This window comes from Aotus nancymaae, unplaced genomic scaffold (genome assembly GCF_030222135.1).
Source record: "Aotus nancymaae isolate 86718 unplaced genomic scaffold, 86718_ANA_hifiasm-v0.15.2.pri h1tg000115l, whole genome shotgun sequence".
In the NCBI taxonomy this organism is placed as follows: Eukaryota; Metazoa; Chordata; class Mammalia; order Primates; family Aotidae; genus Aotus; species Aotus nancymaae.
This window is the reverse complement of record NW_026988530.1, coordinates 6,085,580-6,107,174: the sequence shown is the minus strand read 5'-3', so window position 1 is coordinate 6,107,174 and position 21,595 is coordinate 6,085,580. Positions and strand designations below refer to the sequence as shown.

The 21,595-nt window shown below is 37.8% G+C and overlaps 1 protein-coding gene across 1 annotated transcript in view; it reads left to right on the top strand.

The window, feature by feature from the left end:
* Positions 1–21,595, top strand: part of GALNTL6 (polypeptide N-acetylgalactosaminyltransferase like 6) — a 1,235,246-nt gene that overhangs the window by 994,921 nt on the left and 218,730 nt on the right. Inside the window, exons 5-6 of the mRNA XM_012454670.2 lie at positions 9,742–9,927; positions 13,807–13,990. Of these exons, the coding sequence (XP_012310093.1) occupies positions 9,742–9,927; positions 13,807–13,990 (370 nt within the window). The remainder of the gene's footprint in view (positions 1–9,741; positions 9,928–13,806; positions 13,991–21,595) is intronic.

The following is a 21,595-nucleotide window of genomic DNA, read 5'->3' as shown; positions in this document are numbered from 1 at the left end:
TAACAACATGTGGTATAGAAATACAATGGAATATTCATTCAGCCTTAAAAGAAAGATAATTCTGACACATACTACAGCATGGATGAATCTTGAGGACATTGCACTGAGCCAAGTAAGCCAGTCACAAAAAGACAAACTGTCTGATACCACATAGATGAGTTATCTGGAGTAGTCAAACTTATAGAAACAGAAGGTAAAATGGCGGTTGCCCAAAGCTGGGGGGAGATGGAAATGGGAAGCTGTTGTAATGGTTTTAGTTTTGCAAGATGAAAAAGTTATGGAGGGTAATTGCACAACAATGTGAATATGCTTAACATTACTGAACACTTAAAAATGATTAAGAAAGCAAATTTTATATTACATGTATTTTACCACAGTTTTTTTTAAAAAAAAAAAAACAACCACAAAGAAAACCTGAATGGGTGAAATAAAGACGTGATCTAAAAAGAGTTAGAGATTTGTGTTCCTGAGTCAACATTGATGATTCAGATGTTATCTGTATAGAGATTATTTCTTTAAAAGACTACATTATGTGATATATTTTCCTAGAATTAAGCTACTTTCTAATATTTACTGAGTAAAGCCTTAAAAGTATCTTTGGCAAAATTTTTAAATATTTTTAGGGTCAAATAGTATGATACTGAACCACTGACTTTGTGTAATGCTGATGGTAGGTTATTTACATTTAGGCATTTGAACTGGATTACCTTGTACTTTGCTCAAATAAAGTTTGTGGTCTATATAGCCTATTCTTTTGCAATACATAGAATGTTTAAATGTAATAAAAGTACTGAAGTATTAAAAAGCAGGGACAGTTCCATTGTTATGAAAAATTGATTGATTATGTTAAGTTCAAAACAGCAACAGTATTTCATAGAAAAGACCTCTGAGTTTTAACCATTTTCTATTTACATCTTTCTTTTCTTTGAGGTAAAAGTTATGGCATCAGAAAAACAAGAAGACATAGATAAAATAGTTTGGAACTATAGTTAATTTTATATTGCCTGACTTGGAGAAAATAAAAAGTTCTTATTCTGGATTCATGTAAACAGAAAAATTATAAACCATAAATTCTACTCAGATTACTTCATTTTTATTTAATCACAGAAGATATTTAATTACAACTATTTTTAAAAAATGTAAAATGCATAGGAAAAAATATATAATTGAAACATCAAGCAAAACCAGTTCTTAAATAGCTCTTAAGAAAATACTGTGGAAAGGGAAAAAATAGATTTCAAATATTTCCTTTCTAACTGAGTATGCATCATCTTTTCAAAATTAAAATAAGTAATGAATGTACAAATCAAATTTGTAATTAATGAGCTGAAATAAAAGCTTCATTGAAGATATGCTACCTTTTTTGTATAGGTGGTGTTTAGCCTATTGCCAAAATGCCAAAACATTTTGTGTAATCTATCATTTGCCTTTTGCCAAATACATTCTAAAAGTACATGCTCTATAAATACATATGACAAAACAAATAAATATTTTAACTTTAGGTCTCTTTCTCCCCCTACCTCTGACACATTGTCTTTCTCCTGAACAAGGTCTTAACTCCTTTATGCATGGTGGCACCAATAATATTTTTTTTCATTTTGGGGGCCTTATTTATAAGGTATTGCCCAAATAACCTTTGATATATGAGCCTTTCATAGAAAGAAGAACATACCCACGCACAATCCTAAACATGGGAAAAAGCTTCCCCTGAGGCACACTAGGTCTCAGGCTCTTCGCTACTCCATAAGGTGGCATGTCGTGGTGAATAAATAGGTGCTGTGTTCTAGATTAAAACTTGGTGTTTTGTTTCTTTTTTGTTTCCAATATTTTCTCCAGAACTATTACACATTCAAAGCTATTCTGAAAATATATACAGTTGCCCCTTGAACAACAGGGGTTTGAACTGTGCAGGTCCCCTTATATGTGGATTTTCTTCTGTCTCTGCCACCCTTGAGACAGCAAGACCAATTCCTCTTCTTCTCCTTCCTCCTCAGCCTATTCAGCATGATGATAAGGATGATGAATGTCATGATGATCCACTTTCACTTAATAAATAGCAAATGTATTTTCCCACTGAATTGGTTGCCGTGTGTGTGTGTATATATATTTTTTATATATATTAAATATATATTATATATAAACATATTATATAATATTTATATATTATATATTTTACTGCACTTTAGGTTTTGGGGTACATGTGAAGAACATGCAGGATTGTTGCATAGGTACATACATGGCAATGTGGTTTGCTGCCTCTATCCCCATCACCTATATCTGGCATTACTCCCCATGTTATCCCTCCCCAACTCCCTATCCCCCACTGTCCCTCCCTTAGTACCCCCGACAGACTTCAATGTGTGATGCTCCCTTCCCTCTGTCCATGTGGTCTCTGTTCAACACCCGCCTATGAGTGAGAACATGTAGTGTTTTATTTTCTGTTCTTGTGTCAGTTTGCTGAGAATGATGGTTTCCAGGTTCATCCATGTCCTTACAAAGGACACAAACTCATCATTTTTTATGGCTGCATAGTATTCCATGGTGTATATGGGCCACATTTTTCCTGTCCAGTCTATCATTGATGGGCATTTGGGTTGGTTCCAAGTCTTTGCTATTGTAAACAGTGCTACAATGAACATGCATGTGCATATGTCTTTATAACAGATTTAAAATCCTTTGGATATATACCCATAATGGGATTGCTGGGTCAAATAGAGTTTCTATTTCTAGGTCCTTGAGGATTCGCCACACTGTCTTCCACAATGTTTGAACTAATTTAGACTCCCACCAACGGTGTAAAAGTGTTCTTATTTCTCCACATCCTCTCCAGCATCTGTTATCTCCAGACTTTTTAATGAGTTTGAGACCAGCCTGGTCAACATGGTGGAACCACATCTCTACTAAAAATACAAGAAATAAACTTAAAAAATTAGCCAGGCATGGTGGTACATGGTTGTAGTCCCAGCTACTCGGGAGACTGAGGCAGGGGAATCCACTGCAGGTGGATGCTGCAGTCAGCTGAGATCATGCCACTGCACAATGGAGTGAGACTCCATCTCAAAAAAAAAAGCGGGAGGTAATCACCCCCAACACCTGGACCCATCTAGGTTAAGTAAATTTACTGAAGCTCCAGAGGGAGGTCTTCAAAATTCAGACCTTAGTTACAGATTAGAAGTTATAGATAAGAAGTTAATCACTTATGTTTTTAGATGAATGCACACTTACATGTAGACATATAGTTCAAATGGTATATAAGCTCTGAAAAACTCTGTCATTTTGAGTTGATTTGGCAATATTTTCTAGGCTGTTTACAGATTGTACTCAGTTACAGGAATAACTTATCTTCTTTCCCAGTTCATCTACATCTCATTATTGGGCAGAAAGAATAAACAGCCTGATCCTCAGACTTGTCAGGGAACAGTTAGACATACAGCTGGGGTCCCCAACCCCTGGGGCAGCGGACCAGTACCCATGTGTGGCCTGTTAGGAACCCAGTCACAGCAGGAGGTGAGCAGCAGGTGAGTGAGTATTACCACCTGAGCTCTGCCTTCTATCAGATCAGCAGCGGCATTAGATTCTGTAGGAGCCGAATGTGTGAGAGATCTAGGTTGTGCGCTTCTTATGAGAATCTAATGCCTGGTGATCTAAGGTAAAATAGTATCTTCTCATAACCATTTCTCTCCACCCTCCGTGGAAAACTGTCTACCATGTAACTGGCCCCTGGTGCCAAAAAGGTTTGGGACCACTTATCTAAAGAAATGAGTAAATCCAGATTCAATGCATTTGATAAGAATTTTTCATAGGTTGTGATGTGTTTTCCTATCAGGAAGTATATAAGTATATAAGTTATATCTCCTTTTGTGATGTTAAAAGCCTGTAATTGGCTTGATCCATTCATTCATTAGGGGTTTTAAGAGGTGACATTCTAATTCTATCTTTTTTTCTTTTTATATTAGCAATAGGGGTTGTAAAAGGTGACATTCTAATTCTATCTTTTTTTCTTTTTATATTAGCAAAAATATATTTTGTCTATTTGTTTTTTCCCAGCTATTTTCCAAATAACTTATGATGCTTTGTGTATTAGAACAGAAATAAGACATCCAGAGATAGAACCAGCTGAAATCATACTAGAAGCAATTTATTATGGTTTCAATAATTATCTTCCTTTCTAGAATAGACTTTTTTGTGCTTTAGAGATAATTGTGAAATGCCTATAGAAAAATGCTATCAAAAGGGACTGATTTGGTGTGTTCTACTAGGACACGAAGAGATTGACAATTTTCTGGAATTTAACTAGAGACTTAAAATATTTATGTTTCTCCTGTGTAAAGAATATAGGAAATGTCTTTATAGGCCTGCTAAGTAGACAGTTATCCTTAACATTTCCACTTGCAGTCAAAATATATACATGACATATGCCAAGTAGATTTAAAAATGTAAGAATATCTTATATTCTCTAGTTGTAAAGTATTCCTGTCACTGTGGTAAAACTTCAAAATAGCCACAATAAGAGTTGCACTTAATAGAATATTCTTGTTATGTAAGGATTAACCAACAAAGTTTTAGATATGTTTGTTTCTGTATATTTATAATTTGTTACATTTCAGAACTCATAGCTAAGTATCACCATAATAACTAGCACCTGTAATAACTTATGTCAATCAGCCAACACCAAAGTATAAACATCAAAGAAATTTTATCACCATAAGTGTGTACTTAAACATAGAAATCCATATCTCCAGATCAATACTGTATCATGGCCCCTCTTGCTCTCCCCTTGAGATGTAAATTAGGAAATTCAAAGAAAACAGAAAGAACTAAGCAACAAGTGGTTAGGCCTCCATACCAGCTGCTGAGCCTGGGGCAGCTGTTGGCATGGCCTTTAGTGAGTCTTCCACATAGCAATGCCCTGGCCAGGGTCTCTAATACTGATGGTCACTAGCTTGTCAGCCCCCTTGGGAACAATCCCTCAAAGCTTTGTAAACTGTGACTGCATTTTTCTGACATAATAAGCATAACTTATTGAACAAATTTAAATCTTTGATGAACTTACAGTGCTTCAAAGTCATTATTCTGACATTAGTGACAGTCTCATAGACAGTGAACTGTACAAGATGAGGTGGATGCTGTAGTGACCAAAGAAAGCACCCTGGGGTTTGTTTTCTGACTAACCCTGTGGTACATGTTAGCTTTAATTTGATTCGTCTCTTTCAAAAGTGAGACATAGCCAAAAGAACACACACACACACACACCACCAACATACCAACCACTGGGAAGATTTTAAAAGAAAAAACTAAGAATTTGAGAGTAGTGGATCTACCCAGTAAGTAAAACATCACAAGGGAAATTATAGAATCAGAAAACTAGAAGGAATCATTGAGATGAGCCAGTCACACACCCTTCATCTTATAGCTTAGGAAACTGAGGTCATATGGTATGAAGGGACTTACCCAAAGTCTCGCAGCCACTCAGCAACAGGACTAGGACTCAAGTCTTTGACTCCCTTGACTGTGCAAATTGTTGAAGGTTAACATTTTTGGTGTTTAGATGTTTCTCTAAACACTAAATTCACTAATGAATGGTTATTCTCCATAAAAATGTATGACACGTAAGTGAAATCTCTGAAAGAAAGAGGAAAATACATTCTACAAACCTGCTAAATTTGGTATTCGCAGTAACATGACATCAAAATTTCATTGGAATACAACTTTTTATCTCATCATTGCTTCACAGTGACACAATTAGCCCTGGCAAAAACTGCTATTTTTGAAGTTGTATTCATTTTTCCAGGTCATCGGGATTTATTGGAGCTCAGTGGATTTTAACAGCAATTATTCACTGGTTGCCTAGAACCACTGACCAAAAAGATTATAAACAGTTTTGCAAATGTTTGAAAGTCACTAAGCAGATCTCCCTGGTTTATACATAAAACTCATAAATTTCCTTGGTAGTATTTAAAATTAAAGGAGTTCAAAAGTAATCTTCAAAAATGCAGTACTTCAATTAAAATAATAGAAAATTATGTTTAAAACCATGTTAATAACATTTTATAAATGAATCTAAAGTCTGTTCATACCAAAGAAAGGCAAAATGTTTTTAATTTAAAGCCATCTCTACCATCTTCAGTAACTCCCTTGTATGAGAGTTTAATTTGCTAATTAGACTGATGATACCTGCCTTCATTGTGAGTTATGGGTAATTAGATATTACAATGAACTACAAAGAGAGAAAGGACCCCTCAAAATGCAATCAACCAGATCATTATCTGAGGCAGAGCAAGCTAATTATCACCATAAAATTCAAACTAGAAGAATTGATCTAAACATCTAATGGACACTACTGAGGGGTCAAATCCCTTATACTTAGTGAATTCACACTATGCAATCTTTTTAGCAGATTAAAATGGGCTTTAATATAAGAAAAATATTCAGTGTCAGAAAATGTGTACAGAGGAATAAAAACGTAGAGACAGTCCTCAGTGAGTTCTAGAGAATTTCCTATAAACCAAAGAATACAGAAGTCTAAATCCAAAGTTGGGACAACCACTCTTAGATCACTTACCCCTCTGACTCTCACTTTTCAAGACTTCAGAAATGAGAATATTCTAGAACAACTATTCTGTAATGGAACTATGGAAAATTACTCATTAATCCCAAAAGAGGCCCTCTCAGTGCTTGGGGGTCAGGGAGGAAAAATGTAAATGCATCTTGGACTGCTGAGATGTACTCATAGTGTGACATTTGACAATGAATAGTGAAGGGAAAAAATATATTTTAGTGGGCCTAACAAGTATTGGTGATCTGTGTGTAGTCCCCAGTTACTGTTGTGACACTATTTCCATGACAGTATCTTCTGTGGCCCAAACAACAGATTGACAAAGAGACATATAGAATGCCACTTCTTTGTAATTTGATGATACGGAAAGATTTCAATGCCTAAGTAAATTACAGGAATGAGATTATAAAGTTTTCTTAAACATTTATTACCGTGGGAAATCCTGACAGAACAAGGCCCATTCAAGACACTGACACATAACAGCATCCTTGTATTGATCACTCATCACTTAGTCATTGCCTTTGATTGTGCAATGGTGTCACTTGTGTCTTCTTTAATTCCCTGAGAAGATAGTAGAGCTGCAAGCTTACACACAGGCACTGTGTTTGTTTAGCCCTTAGAAGCTTCCTTGGCAGCTTGCACACAGTGGAGCTGGGAGGCTGTCATGTTGGGGAGCACTGAGCGGAGAGGCATGAGCAAAGTGGCACACAGTAGAACCTGTCTGTTGGTTGAGCTAGCACAATACTGCTTATATGCTCATATTTGTTAGTCTGTGGCTTCCCAAAACTTTTTCCTTTAATTTGCAGCAGATACAAAATGATGAATTATCAGAATCTCACCAGAAAAAAGAAAATTCTAATTTTTTTGTCATTCGAGCTCAGCATTCAAAGGCATTTCTTCAGATAAAAATGCTGTTTTTCTTCATACATAAAAATGACTTACTAGTCTTCAATTATTGGATTAATACATAAATGTTTGTTGATTGAACACTGACCAGTCTCACTCAAGCCTAAATCAAAACTTGACTGTCGTCTACCACATTCTAGGAGGAAAAAACAATCCCCTAAATCCTTTATAAGTGAGGCTATTCAGGCTTCGAGAGTTTGCATGACCTGCTCATAGGTATCACCACTGCAGACCTCCCTCCCAAACCTACTCTGATTGCAACCATGGAAAAAGAGTTTGCTTTTCCAAGTCTGATCTTCGTATCCCTGTTACTTACATGAAGAACAAAATAGGGGAAACATATTTTGAGCTAAAACACTCTCATGGAAAATCACATCTGTATATATATATATATATATTTTTTTTTTTTTTGAGACACAGTCTCTCTCTATTTTCCAGGCTGGAGTACAGTGGTTCGATCTTGGCTCACTGCAACCTCCACCTCCCAAGTTCAAGCAGTTTTCCTGCCTCAGCCTCCCAAGTATTTGGGATTATAGGTTCCCACCCCCACACCTGACTAATTTTTGTATTTTTGGTAGAGACTGGGCTTTACTGTGTTAGTCAAGCTGGTCTTGAACTCCTGACCTTAGGTGATCCGCCTGCCTCAGCCTCTCAAAATTCTGGGATTACAGGCATGAGCCACCATCCCCAGCCCCATCTGTGTTCTCTTATAGTGAATATTAGAAAGACAAATATTGTTTTCATTGACCCATTTGTGAAACATAGAACAGTCAATAAAAAGGGAAGTTAAGATTTTATAAAACTACACTAATAATAAGAAATGAGAATGAACCTCTATGCACAGAGAAACTCCAATACAGAGTAATTCTGACATCTGTTACATTGGATAGCAAGAAGGAATCACAAATCCTACATGAATCCCTATTGCTACAGATCATGGGAAGAGACTTGATAATATTGCCTTTGATCACAGACATGCAGAGAAAGTTTGAAAAGTGAAAAATACAGAGCATACAGGATACTAAGATTTCATTTCAACGAATATTAGACTATACCTGTCAGAGATTCCAATAAAGCCCTCATAATGTCTTAGATATGGCACAATGAGAGCAGAGGATATAAAATATATAAGTACATAACCCACAGAAAGGCAGCAAATGCTCTTATTTGACATAATAAGAACTTAGAGTTTGATGCATTTTGTCACAGACAATAGGAAATATTTTATTCTGTGAATAAATTATCTGATTTGATTTTTGTTTCCACTATTTGCTTTTAATTAGGCAAGACACATTTCCAAATTTAAATAGCTAAAATATATTTCCAAATCTTTAATAGGTAAGTTCCAAATGACTGTCTAGTATTTCATCTGCAGTCAGTCACCTTTCTACTTCAAATCAGAAGCCAGAGGCTAAAGTTGCTTACGAGTTTGCTATTAACTTGTGGGGGGGGAAATCTGTTTGGTTCTTGTTGATATGACAGATATTTTTCTTCCTGTTGTTTTACATGCATTATTTTCTTTCTTTTTTTAATTTTTATTTATTTATTTTTGAGACGAAGTCTCACTCTGTTGCCCAGGCTGGAGTGCAGTGGCATAATCTTGGCTCACTGCAATCTCCACCTCCCAGGTTCAGGCAATTCTCCTTCCTCAGCCACCTGAGTAGCTGGGATTACAGGCGTGCGCCATCACGCCCAGCTAATTTCTGTATTTTTAGTAGAGATGGGGGTTTCACCATGTTGGCCAGGCTGGTCTTGAACTCCTGACCTCGTGATCCGCCTGCCTTGGCTTCTCAAAGTGCTGGGATTACAGGTGTGAGCCACCGCGCCCGTTCTACATGCATTATTTTCAATACACAAAATAATGAGCAAAGCCTTGCTGTAAAGAGCCTTTTTGTTGGAAAGAGCCCATTTCCAGGATTTTCATATGACTTTACCCAGCAGGAACCAGATGGCAGAAGCCCATCTTTGGAGTACTGGCTAGGATTACACACCGGGGCTGTCAGCCAGCAGTAACTGCATAACAGAGCTCCGGCGTGTCTGTAACTTCTGTGTTCAAAAAAGGGCATTATTTGCAGTTTATGAGGCATTTCGGAAAGTGTAAGATCTAAAAATCTTATTAGTATCTCCCATCTAGATAAGAAGATGAGAAACATAGACTTCTAAAATGTTACCCCAGGATTCATCAGTCACATACTCTCGATGCACAAACAACCGTGAATAATTCAGCTGTAACTAATGTTTCGCGTTTTTTTCCTGTGCGTTCTCTACTTCCTACTTAGAACACTTGAAGGATAAATTGGAAGAATACATGGCCCGATTTTCCAAAGTGAGGATTGTTCGCACCAAGAAAAGAGAAGGACTCATCCGGACCCGACTCTTGGGGGCATCTATGGCCAGAGGAGAAGTCCTGACGTTCCTGGACTCCCACTGCGAGGTCAATGTGAACTGGCTGCCCCCGCTCCTCAGTGAGTACTGGCTGCTGTGCACCATCCTGGGATGCCTCAGGGGCAGTGCGCGGTTTGCCTCTATCTAGTTTGCAATCAACAAACGCTAGAGGTCCCTTCTACAAGTTTTCCAGTAGAGCCTTGAATTCTACATTTTACCACGGCTGAGGACAGTTTTCCAAGTAACTGTCCTAGACAGTATTCCAGGTGATGCCACAAAATTGACATTTTAGATGATACCAACTTCAATGTAACTTACAGATTTAAAAAGGCTTCATTTATCTTAGATATCCTCCTTTATTGTAGTCAAATTCACTGGGTGAACACTAAGAGAAAAAAGTATCCCAAAACTCTTTTATAGTCCTTCTGTAACTACAGTACGATTAAAATACACACACACACACAGAACAAGTATTACAGGATTGTTAAGAAAAGAGGAAGGAAAATTATTCATCCCCAGAATACAGTTAAAGTGTAAGCACCTTGACATTTTCTAGGATTTATAATGCCATTTCTTTTCTGTTTTTCTTTCCACTTCTGGCACCAGCCTATATCCCTAAATATACAGTTCCCTGTATTTACATAAACCCGTTCAAACACAGCACTGCTATCCAGGTGCTATGTCTTAAATGCTCACAATATGGCTAAGCCTAGGGAAAGAAGATTATGTCGTAACACACTTGAACTGTTAGAAACACAAAAGAACTGAAAGTAATTTAAGCTAGAAAACAAACATAAGTGTGGTTCAGTTCAGGCTTCATTATTTTTATTTTAAAATAAAGTCAAATATAAAGTCCAGTTGTAGATAAGAAATAAATTGTCAGCTTGAAAAAAAAAAAAAAAACCCTCTTTCTAAAAATCTCTTGGTGCACACATAGTGTTCTCCTTTCCGACTTTGCCATCAACTTTTATTGTAAAAATATCCCTGGCCTTGGAACTGAAGTCACTAGCAACTGCCTTCACAATAGCTGTATCAGAAAGAACAATTTGCTATTGACTACTCTGTAGGTTTTCAGAAAGAACCAGCAAAGCTCCATTAGTAAAAGATGTGGGGGGGGGGAATCAATTGAAACTGTATAGGATTTAAAACAAGAAACAACCAGCACCCAACACCCCCTGCCACATTGTCCAACCACACACCCCTGCACAGACGACTACCCGGCCATCCTAATAAACCGTGATGTTTAGGCACCCCTACAGTCAGAGACTCCTCTGAGCCTTTAATTAAAAGTACCTTGTCCAAGGACATAGCAATTTAGAGCTTCATCAGCAACAGTGAGATTCCCTCAAACAGAATTTGACCTATATGGTGTTGCATACTCAGGGAAGTCAGCAAAAGGCCTAATTTATTTATGAACCAAAGCAAATCCCTAAATGACAATTATTGAGTCTCTGTTCACTATGAATCTAACTAAAAATAAGATAGAAAAAAGAAAAAAAGAATAAGAGAAACCCACAACCCAAATTTTCTCATTAAAGTATCTCATTTCCTGTAGTCCTGATGGATAAGAAATGATTCAAGCTCAGGATCACTATCTTTTTTTATTTCCCTCTATCACTGTCTTGACACATCATCCAAAATGAAAAAACAGGCAGAGCCACACAGTTTCTTGGCTCATTTTTCACCTTGGGATTATACCTGAATTTCAATTTCCCATTAAGTCTGTTTGTTTGATCCCTGGAAATTGAAATGTAGGCACAAGCCGTGGATGAAAAATTAGTCATGCTGCTTTCAACCTAAGCTAGTACAGCTGGATGAGAGTGAAAAGGAAATTTGAAGGAAAAGTTGACAGTTAATTTAACGGACACATTCTCTTTGGGTCACCTTGGGACTCCTTGATGGTCAAGGAACTTGTAAATCAACCTGATCCTGAATTTGATTGAAGAAAGTCACTGAAACCTTAATATTAAAATACCTGCAGGGATGAGAGAAAAAAATATTCTGGACCCAGCAATGATAGTCTCCTCTGTCAAAGACATCTCTGAGGGAAATACCATTCAGTAAAACTCATTGTAAGGCTTGCCCTGGTGAAAAACAGTTGCTTAGCCATCCCTTGGTGGAGATTAACTAGAAATGGTGCTGAGGGGAGTCTCTTCATCTGCTAATTAAACTAAAGTAAGACAAAGGCCACCTCTAGCTCTCTGTGGCTTACCAAGGTCATGCTCTAAAATCGCAACCCTTTCCACTCCAGTATCCTGCATTCCCCTTGCCCTGTTTTATTTTTTTCCTATCTCATGTATCACCTTTTAAAACACTATACAATGTAGTTATTTATTATGTTTATTGTCTTTCCTTCATTCTTAAAGACAGAAATTTTGTGATGTTATTCATCATGGTATCCCCAGAACCTAGAAAAAGTGACTGGCACATAGCTTCTAATCAATAAATAATTGTTGAAATGTAAAAAGAATGACTGGATGGATGGATGGATGGATGGATGGACAGATGGACAGTTGTATGAATCGATGGAAAGGCATATAGACTTAGAAGAGAATTTTTCCATAGAATGCTATGGTTTCCATACCCTGTTTCATAAGTGTCATCAAAAATAAAGCCATTTATTATCACAGCCAGTAAAACATTATACTTTTCATCCCATGCTTAAGAGAAACTTCTGAAGCAAATGGCCAGTTTCCTTACTGTAAGAACTTTATCCCCAACACAAATTACATTTACTTCACAATCTCATGGGAAACAAAATGTGGAATTAACCAAACTTCTTAATTGTTCTAAATGACGTCTGTTGTTTGTTTACTGTCACGTGCAGAGGTTTTCCAAATAACAAGAAGCTCTGCCTATTAGACAGCAGTGGTCTGTTACAATAAATATTAGCTAAATGCACATTCTTGGAAAGAAAGATACCTCACAGGTAGCTATTCTAGCTAAACCGAAGGATGCAAATGCCAGTGCCCTGTGCTAGTTGTTAATGTCATTGCAATAACCACATAGGAAAGGAAGGTGCTGGAACTGAAAACAAAAAAAAAATCACCTCTCTGCTATCATGAGAAGCACAATGAAACACTGGAAAGGTCAGATTTGAAATTGGATTGTTAAGCAGAGCTTGCATCTTGTTTATTGTCCTCGATAGCAGCACGACCCTTGACAAGTTACTTAATTTCTCTAATCTCGGCTTCCTCGCACATAAATTGGGGATGACAGTAATAGTCACCCTACAGGGTTGCTAAGAGTATTAGAATAGCATAAGAATAAATCACTTAGTAGTTAACTCAAGAATTTAATAGTAGCAGAAGTAATTGCAGTAGTATTATATCACCTCATACTTTTGTGAATATGAGAGGGAAGAAAATGTATAGCTTTGATCAACAGTTTATCTCCAAGAACAGTGGCAAAGTAAGACTTGGAAAAATCTCTGACAAACCTGAGAGCAACGAATCCTATGTATGATCTGTCAGCATTTAGAGGGGAGCAGCCATCAAGATTGGTATGAGATTAGATGCTACAAAAACCATGAAGTTAAATATTTACATTTTGGAACCTCCAGAAAGCAGGCCAGTATTTTCTCAGCAGGCTCTAGCAGTATGCTTGAAAGAACACAAGTACTGTTTATACTCTGTGCTTGTTGGATGCACGATAAAATGACAGATTGGGGACAGGTCAGAGCAAAAATGTGACAGAGGTAGAGCTAAATGGACTTCTGCAAGTCTCTCTGGGATATAACTTTCTTAAAGGAAAATACAACAACTCTAATTGGGCCTAATCACTGTCCCATCCTGTTAAGTCCAGAATTCAGAGATTCCTGAAAAGTGCTCTTAGGATGACAGGAAGCCAAGGCTGCAAGCATTATGCATTAGTAGGGAACTATAGGCTTCTCTTTGCTGAAAAATGATAGATGACCTAGGCAGGCATGTCATTTCCTATTTTGTGCTTTCATTTTTCAGACCAAATTGCACTAAACCACAAAACCATCGTGTGTCCCATGATCGATGTCATTGACCACAATCACTTTGGGTATGAGGCACAAGCCGGGGATGCCATGCGAGGAGCCTTCGACTGGGAAATGTACTACAAAAGAATCCCCATCCCTCCAGAGCTCCAGAGGGCAGATCCCAGCGACCCTTTTGAGTGAGTAGCAGCCAAAGGAGGGGCTTAGGGAGTGAGGGCAGGTGACTCATTGCAGTGTCAAACCTGGGCTCCAGAAGACAATGATCTCTAACAAAATGGGATAAAACAGGTGGCAACAATATGCAAAACATCAGAGAAAGGTCAGGCCTACATGCTGTAGAAAATTACAAGCTGTGCTGAATACATGGGTCACCCCTTCTTAAACTTTGCCCGGCATGAAACTGTACAGATGAAAGAACCAGGAAAATGCATAAACAGAAAATACATGTCCCTTCTTAGACGCTTTCTTATTTTCGGTTCTCTCTGTTCTTTTGACTTTTCCCTAAAGGATTACTGAAAATAATTTATTTTTATTTTATTAGAAATTGATACAAAATATGAACCAGTGTTTAAGCCTACTTTCTACACCCTGTTGGAAATTGTCTACTTAGAATGGAAGAGTGCTCCCGAGCACATGTTCCCACGACTGAAACATGGGGAATTCAATCAAATGATATTTCCAGAGTCAATTTTCTTTGATAATCCTGCCCCTAATTTAAGTACATACTGCACAGAGAAGAATGTACAGCAATAATCTAATGCTTAATTTCTACCAAACAACATCCCTTTTTTTCAGTGTGGACATGAGAAGTGTGCATTTAAAGAAAAAGAAGAAATATGTATGGTTTAGTTTGACAGACTACCAAGACCACTCATAGTGAATAGTAAACTTTTTCCACTAGTTAGCCCAGAGATTAGCCAAGGGATACTATAAATCTATTCTTCATACTGTACCCTTTGATGTCATTAAAATTATTATGATTTAAAAACTATTACATATATTTTTCTTAGTACAGGAAAAATGACTGAGATCAAGGCTTTGCACACTCTGAGTCCATTTAAAATGCATTGAAACAATGCTGTCTTTTCATCAATAATAGACAAAAGACAGTTTGCTGTCTTTTTACTGCAAACTTTTACTGTAAAAGTTTGCAGTAAAAAGCTACTGAGTACAAAAACCACTTCTCCGACACTAACAGTTTAAATGACAATCAACATTTCATCAGTATCAGGAAAATGTTTCCTATACTTCTAGTCTATAGAAAAATGAACTCCTGAGGAAGCAAAGGAATTTTGGAAGACATTAGTTTTTTTTTTTTTTTTGTAAAATGAAGCGCTCTCCTGAAATACCCAGAGCTTCTGGAGTTCGGCCTCTTTTGACTCTCCACTTACTGGGGAGTTTTTGAAAAGAAATAATAAAGTACCTTTGTTACTTCCTCAAATGCTTTGGCCAAAATTCCACGGATATTCAAAACTACTAGAAAAGCTTTCTGGTAATCTGAGTAAAAGTGTTTCTAATAAGCATTTGAAGTGGGCTCAGCTGAGAGATGCTGTTGAGACTTGTCTGAAGGTAGCCATCTGAAAATCTCAACGGAGGGGCTTACAGTGGGACAAGGGACAAGGGTGTGAGGTGATACTTATGTTAACTAGCTTGATTTAGCCATTCCACGATGTGTACATATTTCAAAACATCACATTGTCCACCATAAATATATACAACTTTTGTTAACAATACAAATTAGTTTCAATGTTCATCCCATGAGGAAATAATAAAAGTTTTCAGCAGCCTGTTTGGATTGCAACAACTTATAAAGAAGAACTCACAGAGTTTTAACTTCTTTCCCATATCAATTCACTGCTACCGTACATGTCAGTTCAAAAACTAGATACGAAAAAGAAAATAAAATTTAAAACATTTTAGATGTGCATGTGGAGAGGAGTACAAAAGGGCCTTAACCACGGTAGAACTGTTAGTAGGTGCTGGCCCACAGCAGAAGAGCCACAGTTCGGCCGCTAGTATGCGAAAGTGCCATGATTTAAGGACTAGAAATCACCCATGCTGGCTTTCCAAATACCGTGAGAGTGACTGGCTATAATGACCTTTACTTTAATTGCACTGTGATAGTAGAGGTCCTCCTTCCTGAAATAGTGGGATCAAAACGCTATCAGCGGAATCTACAATGGGGACAATTATGAAAGTATTCTCAGAGCCTGCACTGACAGTCGAAATTTCTGTCCGGCTGAGCCTGGCCATGGCTATTACAATATCAAGTGCCTTGCTTTTAACCACAGAGCTGGCAGAATTAGTAACTTTCAGAACTAGGTACCTCTTGTTTCTGTCACTAACTTAGGTGGTTGCAGAATTGTCAAAAATTGCATTCATCGATTGCATATTACTATCTTTCTGCCTTAAGTCTTTTTGATTTCTAGGAATGTGGACACTTTAGCCTCTTGTAATAAATGTAACTTCCAGGAGGTGTCCACTTTGATCTTACAAAGTGTGTTCACCTTCCTGATAATAAGAGAATGGGTGCTCTGCACAGTGTATCGGCAATTTCATTAGCACAGCAGTCAACTGAATGTGCTCATAAACAGACAAGCTTTAGGCTAAAACGTGCTTCTCTGGCTGTAAAGCTTTAAGGTACACAGAATGCAGTCTATCTGTCCATCTTTCTTATAGTCTTTCATGTTTCGAGAGGCTGCTGCCGAAGTGTATGGTTTTCTGTGGGAAGACAGGGAGAGGAGGCTGAAAAGCTAGGAAGAAAGGAACCAAAGAAGAATGTGCAAACATATCACAAACCCCAGGACTTTTCATACAATAAGGGTGCAAAAATTATCTTTCCATACCAAGTTTATCAAATGTCTTAAGTGACAAGATTTGAATTATCTCATTTATTCTGCCATCACTTGAATTTTCAGTGACTATTGATTAGAGCAGTGTTTTTCAACTTGAAAATTCTGTGAAATTAGTGTGGCATGAACAGTATTTAATTGTTAATTAATTGGATTGAATTCAATTGAAAATTTTAGAGTATTATACTAGTGGGTAAGTGTGTCATTTCTCAAATACTCAATTTCAGTTATAATGCATATATGATCCTGATGTGGTATAAACGGTATTTCTTCACATAGACTACACAGTCCAAGAGATCAACATGTACCAACTTTCTAAACTAGGAATCAAGACCTTCAACAATCTGACTAGAAAAGAGAAAGATAACTCTTTGAGCATTAAGAAAGTATTTACTGATATTTACAAAAGGATCCTGTTTTTCAACAAACTGCTGCTAGAATATGAGAGAAATGCAACATTCATGATTTAAATTTTTATGTAGTGGTCATAATTCCTATTGGATTGGATACAGTTAAGAAATATTTTGGTCAGGCGCAGTGGCTCATGCCTGTAATCCCAACACATTGGGAGGCAGAGGTGGGTGGATCGTCTGAGGTCAGGAGTTCGAGACTAGCCTGGCCATTATGGTGAAACCTTGCCTTTACTAAAAATACAAAAATTAGCCAGGTGTGGTGGTGGGCACCTGTAGTCTCAGCCACTCAGGAGGCTGAGGTAGGAGAATCACTTGAACCTGGGAGGCGGAGGTTGCAGTGAGCAGAGATTGTGCTACTGCACTCCAGCCTGGGCAACAGAGCGAGACTGTCTCAAAAAAAAAATTGGGGTGACAGTTGCAGTTGCTCACACCTATAACCCCAGCACTTTGGGAGGCCGAGGCAGGCAGATTGCTTGAGCCCAGGAGGTTGAGACAAGCCAGGGCAACATGGCAAGACCTTATCTCTACAGAAAAAAAAAAATTAGTGGGGCATGGTGATGCACCCCTGTAGTCCCAGCTAATTGGGAGGCTGAGGTGGGAGGATTGCCTAAGCTTAAGGAGGTTGAGGCTGCAGTGAGCCATGATCACGCCACTGCATTCCAGGCTGGGTGATAGAATGAGAGCCTGTCTCAAAAACAAGAAAATAAAATTAAACAAGAAATATGTTTGGCTACTTATTAAGGAAGAAACCAAAATGTTCCCTCTTTCTGGTGGCTTTTATCATGATATAATGCTTTGAGGAAATTCTTATTATTTGTGGCTTTTAGAAGGTGTTCTCATTCCTGGTCCATCTTGAATTCAGGGCACTTAGAAATGAAAGACTTTTCTGTGTGACAAAACATAATATGCTCCTTCCGCCATGATGACAAAGAGAAAGATGTTCATTTTCTTTCTAAAAGTTTAGAGTGGGCCTGAAGAAATTATCTTGTCCAAGTTCCCTTCACTGTGAGCAACCACTAGACAATGTAGAAGATAGGCATCCAGATTCTGCAGTAACTCATCTGTAAAGTCAATTTCCTACCTCCAAAGAGAGTCCTTTCTATTAGACTTATTGACAGAAACGTTTCCCTTGTATGAAGGAAATTCTGCCTTCCTAATCCCAAATTATCCTACTTGAGATACAAGGAATATCTCATTAATGACAGAGATATTAGAAATATTTGAGTACAGTTGCCATGCCTATACTGCCCAAGAGGGAAAAACAAAACAAAATTTTTCTTTTCCAGGTTAGATATTTTCAGTTCTATCACCGTGTTCTCCAGGTCTACTAGAATCCTGTAAAAGTTCACACTTGTTGATATAACTGTTATATAAATTCGCTTCACTGCTGCAATACCACCAATGTTTCTCCAGCTTGTCTCCAAGGGCAGCATGAAATAGTCCAGCCAGCATATCAGGTACCCGGGCCCTAATACACAACTCTGTCAACTATAAAAACCAAGTTCATTTCCAGGGAATTTATGCAGGTTCCTAGATATTATGCTTCCTTTCTCTAAATACGAAGAATCGATTCAGCAGTTTATTCAGTAATTTTGCAAGTTTATTGTATTTTTCGGAATCCACCTCTATTTTGTTTTGTGATTGTGGGGAAATTATCTCTGCATTGCCAGTCTTCTTCAGATAGATCTTCACAATTCCTTAAAGACTTCTAAAACTAGGAGTTTTAATCACCATCGATGGAATTCTTGCATAGAGTCATTAGTGAGAACTGACATCTTCTATTTTCCATCTATTTATACCACCAGTTTCCAAAAAGTTTAAAATAAAAATATATATACAGCAGTGGGGAAACTCACAGGCTGCAATCATCCATTTGATTATCTCACAAACCACTATGATCCACAGACGTATCAGTTTGAATTCAGTGATTCCTCATCCAGGGCCAATACCTAGCCTACAAATGTCCCTAGGCATGGAAAGCAATAGCCGTGACCCATTGCCAAGGACCTCAAGGTAGGCACTTCAGGCATGAAAGATCCTCTGACACGGGACTAATGTGAGATCCTTGTGAGCTGGTTCTGCAATCCAGAAGTGTGAGACATAGCCCAAGCTAAAATGGGGAAAAGTCTACCTCTCTGCTACAGAGAGTTGTATCACCATCACATGGAAGTAGAATGCTTTCTACAGATTTGCTGATGGTACCTTCCTTTGTTCTTCCAAGGGACACAGTGAAGAACTTGCTGACTCTCTTTCTTGTATAAGAATGTGAGAAAGTGCTGATGCCAATACTGTGTGAAAGTCAGTGCTTCTTGGGTAACAAATACAACTTTCTGCTAAATTTAGGCTTAGAATAAAATCAGAAAAAAAAGTACAAATAGGCCAGGCGCAGTGGCTCACGTCTGTAATCCCAGCACTTTGGGAGACCAAGGCGGGCAGATTGCCTAAGCTCAGGAGTTCGAGACCAGCCTGTGCAACACAGTGAAACCTCATCTTTTCATCTTTACTAAAATACAAAAAAAAAAAAAATTATCTGGGCATGGCGGCATGTGCCTGTAGTCCCAGCTACTTGGGACGCTGAGGCAGGAGAAGGGCTTGAACCCGGGAGGTGGAGGTTGCAGTGAGCTGAGATCATGCCACAGCCTGGGAGACGCAGCGAGACTTCATCTCAAAAAAAAAAAAAAAAAAAAAAGAGTACAAATAATCATAAATTCATCAAGCTAGAAAAAGCCTTAGAGACAATTCAACTTCTCATTTTTTCAAAAGAGGAAACCTGGGCTATACAGCCTAAATGATGTATCCAGTGTCACCACTAACAAATTTAACAGCTACTGCTAGAATCTGGGGTTGCTGACTCATCATTCCATGCTATTCCTTCTTTCACACATGGTGATGGAGAGGAAATTAACAGTTGTTAAATGTCTACTGCTGTGAGTCAGGGACTTTGCAAGAAAATGTACTATCTTCCTAACCCATTTAATCCTTTTTTTCAAGCGTATGAAATATATAATTTTTACAAATGAGATGATTCAGGCAGTTTTCCAAAGTTTACACAGCAAATAGGAATAAGAATGCAGAGCTAAGAATTCCCACAATTCCAGTGAGATTTTCATCTCCCATTCTACTAAGAAAAGATGCATTCTCTAGTGGTTAAGGAATAGTCACACTGAAATAGAGAAAAAAAACCTTCAGAGAATACAATTACTTCTTCCGTAAAACACAGCAATGCAGCTGGTAAATGAATTTCGCAAAGCCAAAACATCACTGACCTTTACCAATCCTTACAGCAAGTCTTATTTCAAAACACGTTCAAGACCTTGGGTCAAATTCACTCCAGGTCTGTCTCATACAGTTAGACTGTGCCTGCACAAGGGTGCCCAGTGGAGAGTGTGAGTGGGGCTGAGATTGAGCGTCTGCTCATAAAGCAATGGACTCAGGCTAGGATTGACTAACCTGGAGGAAGAGAGGCGCTTTCTCCTTGGTGGGCATAGAAGCTTCACTTTAATAATGCAAAGAAGATAACAACAGAGTGAGGATCAACTCACTTGATGCTTAGAATAAACTATTAGCTTTTATCAGCACCTTATTGATTGCACTAACTGACCTTCAGAATTTTAGTATCCCACTTGGGTAGATTTCATTGAGGGTTAGCCTACTCAGAATTTGAAGGTAAAGACAATCTGTTTTACACGAAACTCTTTCCACATAGGTTTTGACCCAATATTAGTAATTCTACATTTAATCAAAATCAGTAAAGCATGAAATTGACTTCCATGGAAAAAGGGACTGGTCAAACTGTGAATTTAATATAGAATGTAAGCTTAGAAGGATAACTTTGGGGATTTTCTCCACTTTCACCTCTAAGTTTAATTAGATACTGTTCATCCTCCCTTTCATTCTTTCCTGCCCCTATTAGGACACCTCCAGAGCCTGGAATATCCATTTGGTAGAGAGAGAACTTTGTTCATTCCCTGCTTCTCAAGTCAAGTCAATATTCTCACAAATTGTGTATGATTTCCATGCAATTGCTACAAATCTTATTCCCTTTTTCCTCAAAAAATCAAATTGACGCATAAAAATACCAAAGTACGTGCTCCTTGACCTCAACCTACAACCACATAATTCTCTATGATTGAGGTTTCAAAACTGAAGTTCCAAACATTTGCAGGAACTAGATTTGAATCTATGTTCATCAATTTAGTCTAGAGATAAGTTCCTGGAGAGTTAACTAGGTTTTCAGCTCTCCACAACCACAACCACAGATCTTGCCTGAACTTCTCATTGTTCCAGAAGCCCCTCAATTAACTGGCCAAATAATCTATTTCATGAAGCCTATGTACTATGTAATATAAAAACTAGCATCTGTTTAGCACTTCATCATATGTAAAGCCTTCACTATATTATCTAATTAATTCCGTGGAATAATCCTTTCATTCAAAAGGGTTAAAGTAGATGTTGTCATTTTCTAATTCTACAAATAGAGTGATAACCAAAGAAATGAAGAACTATCATAATGAATAAG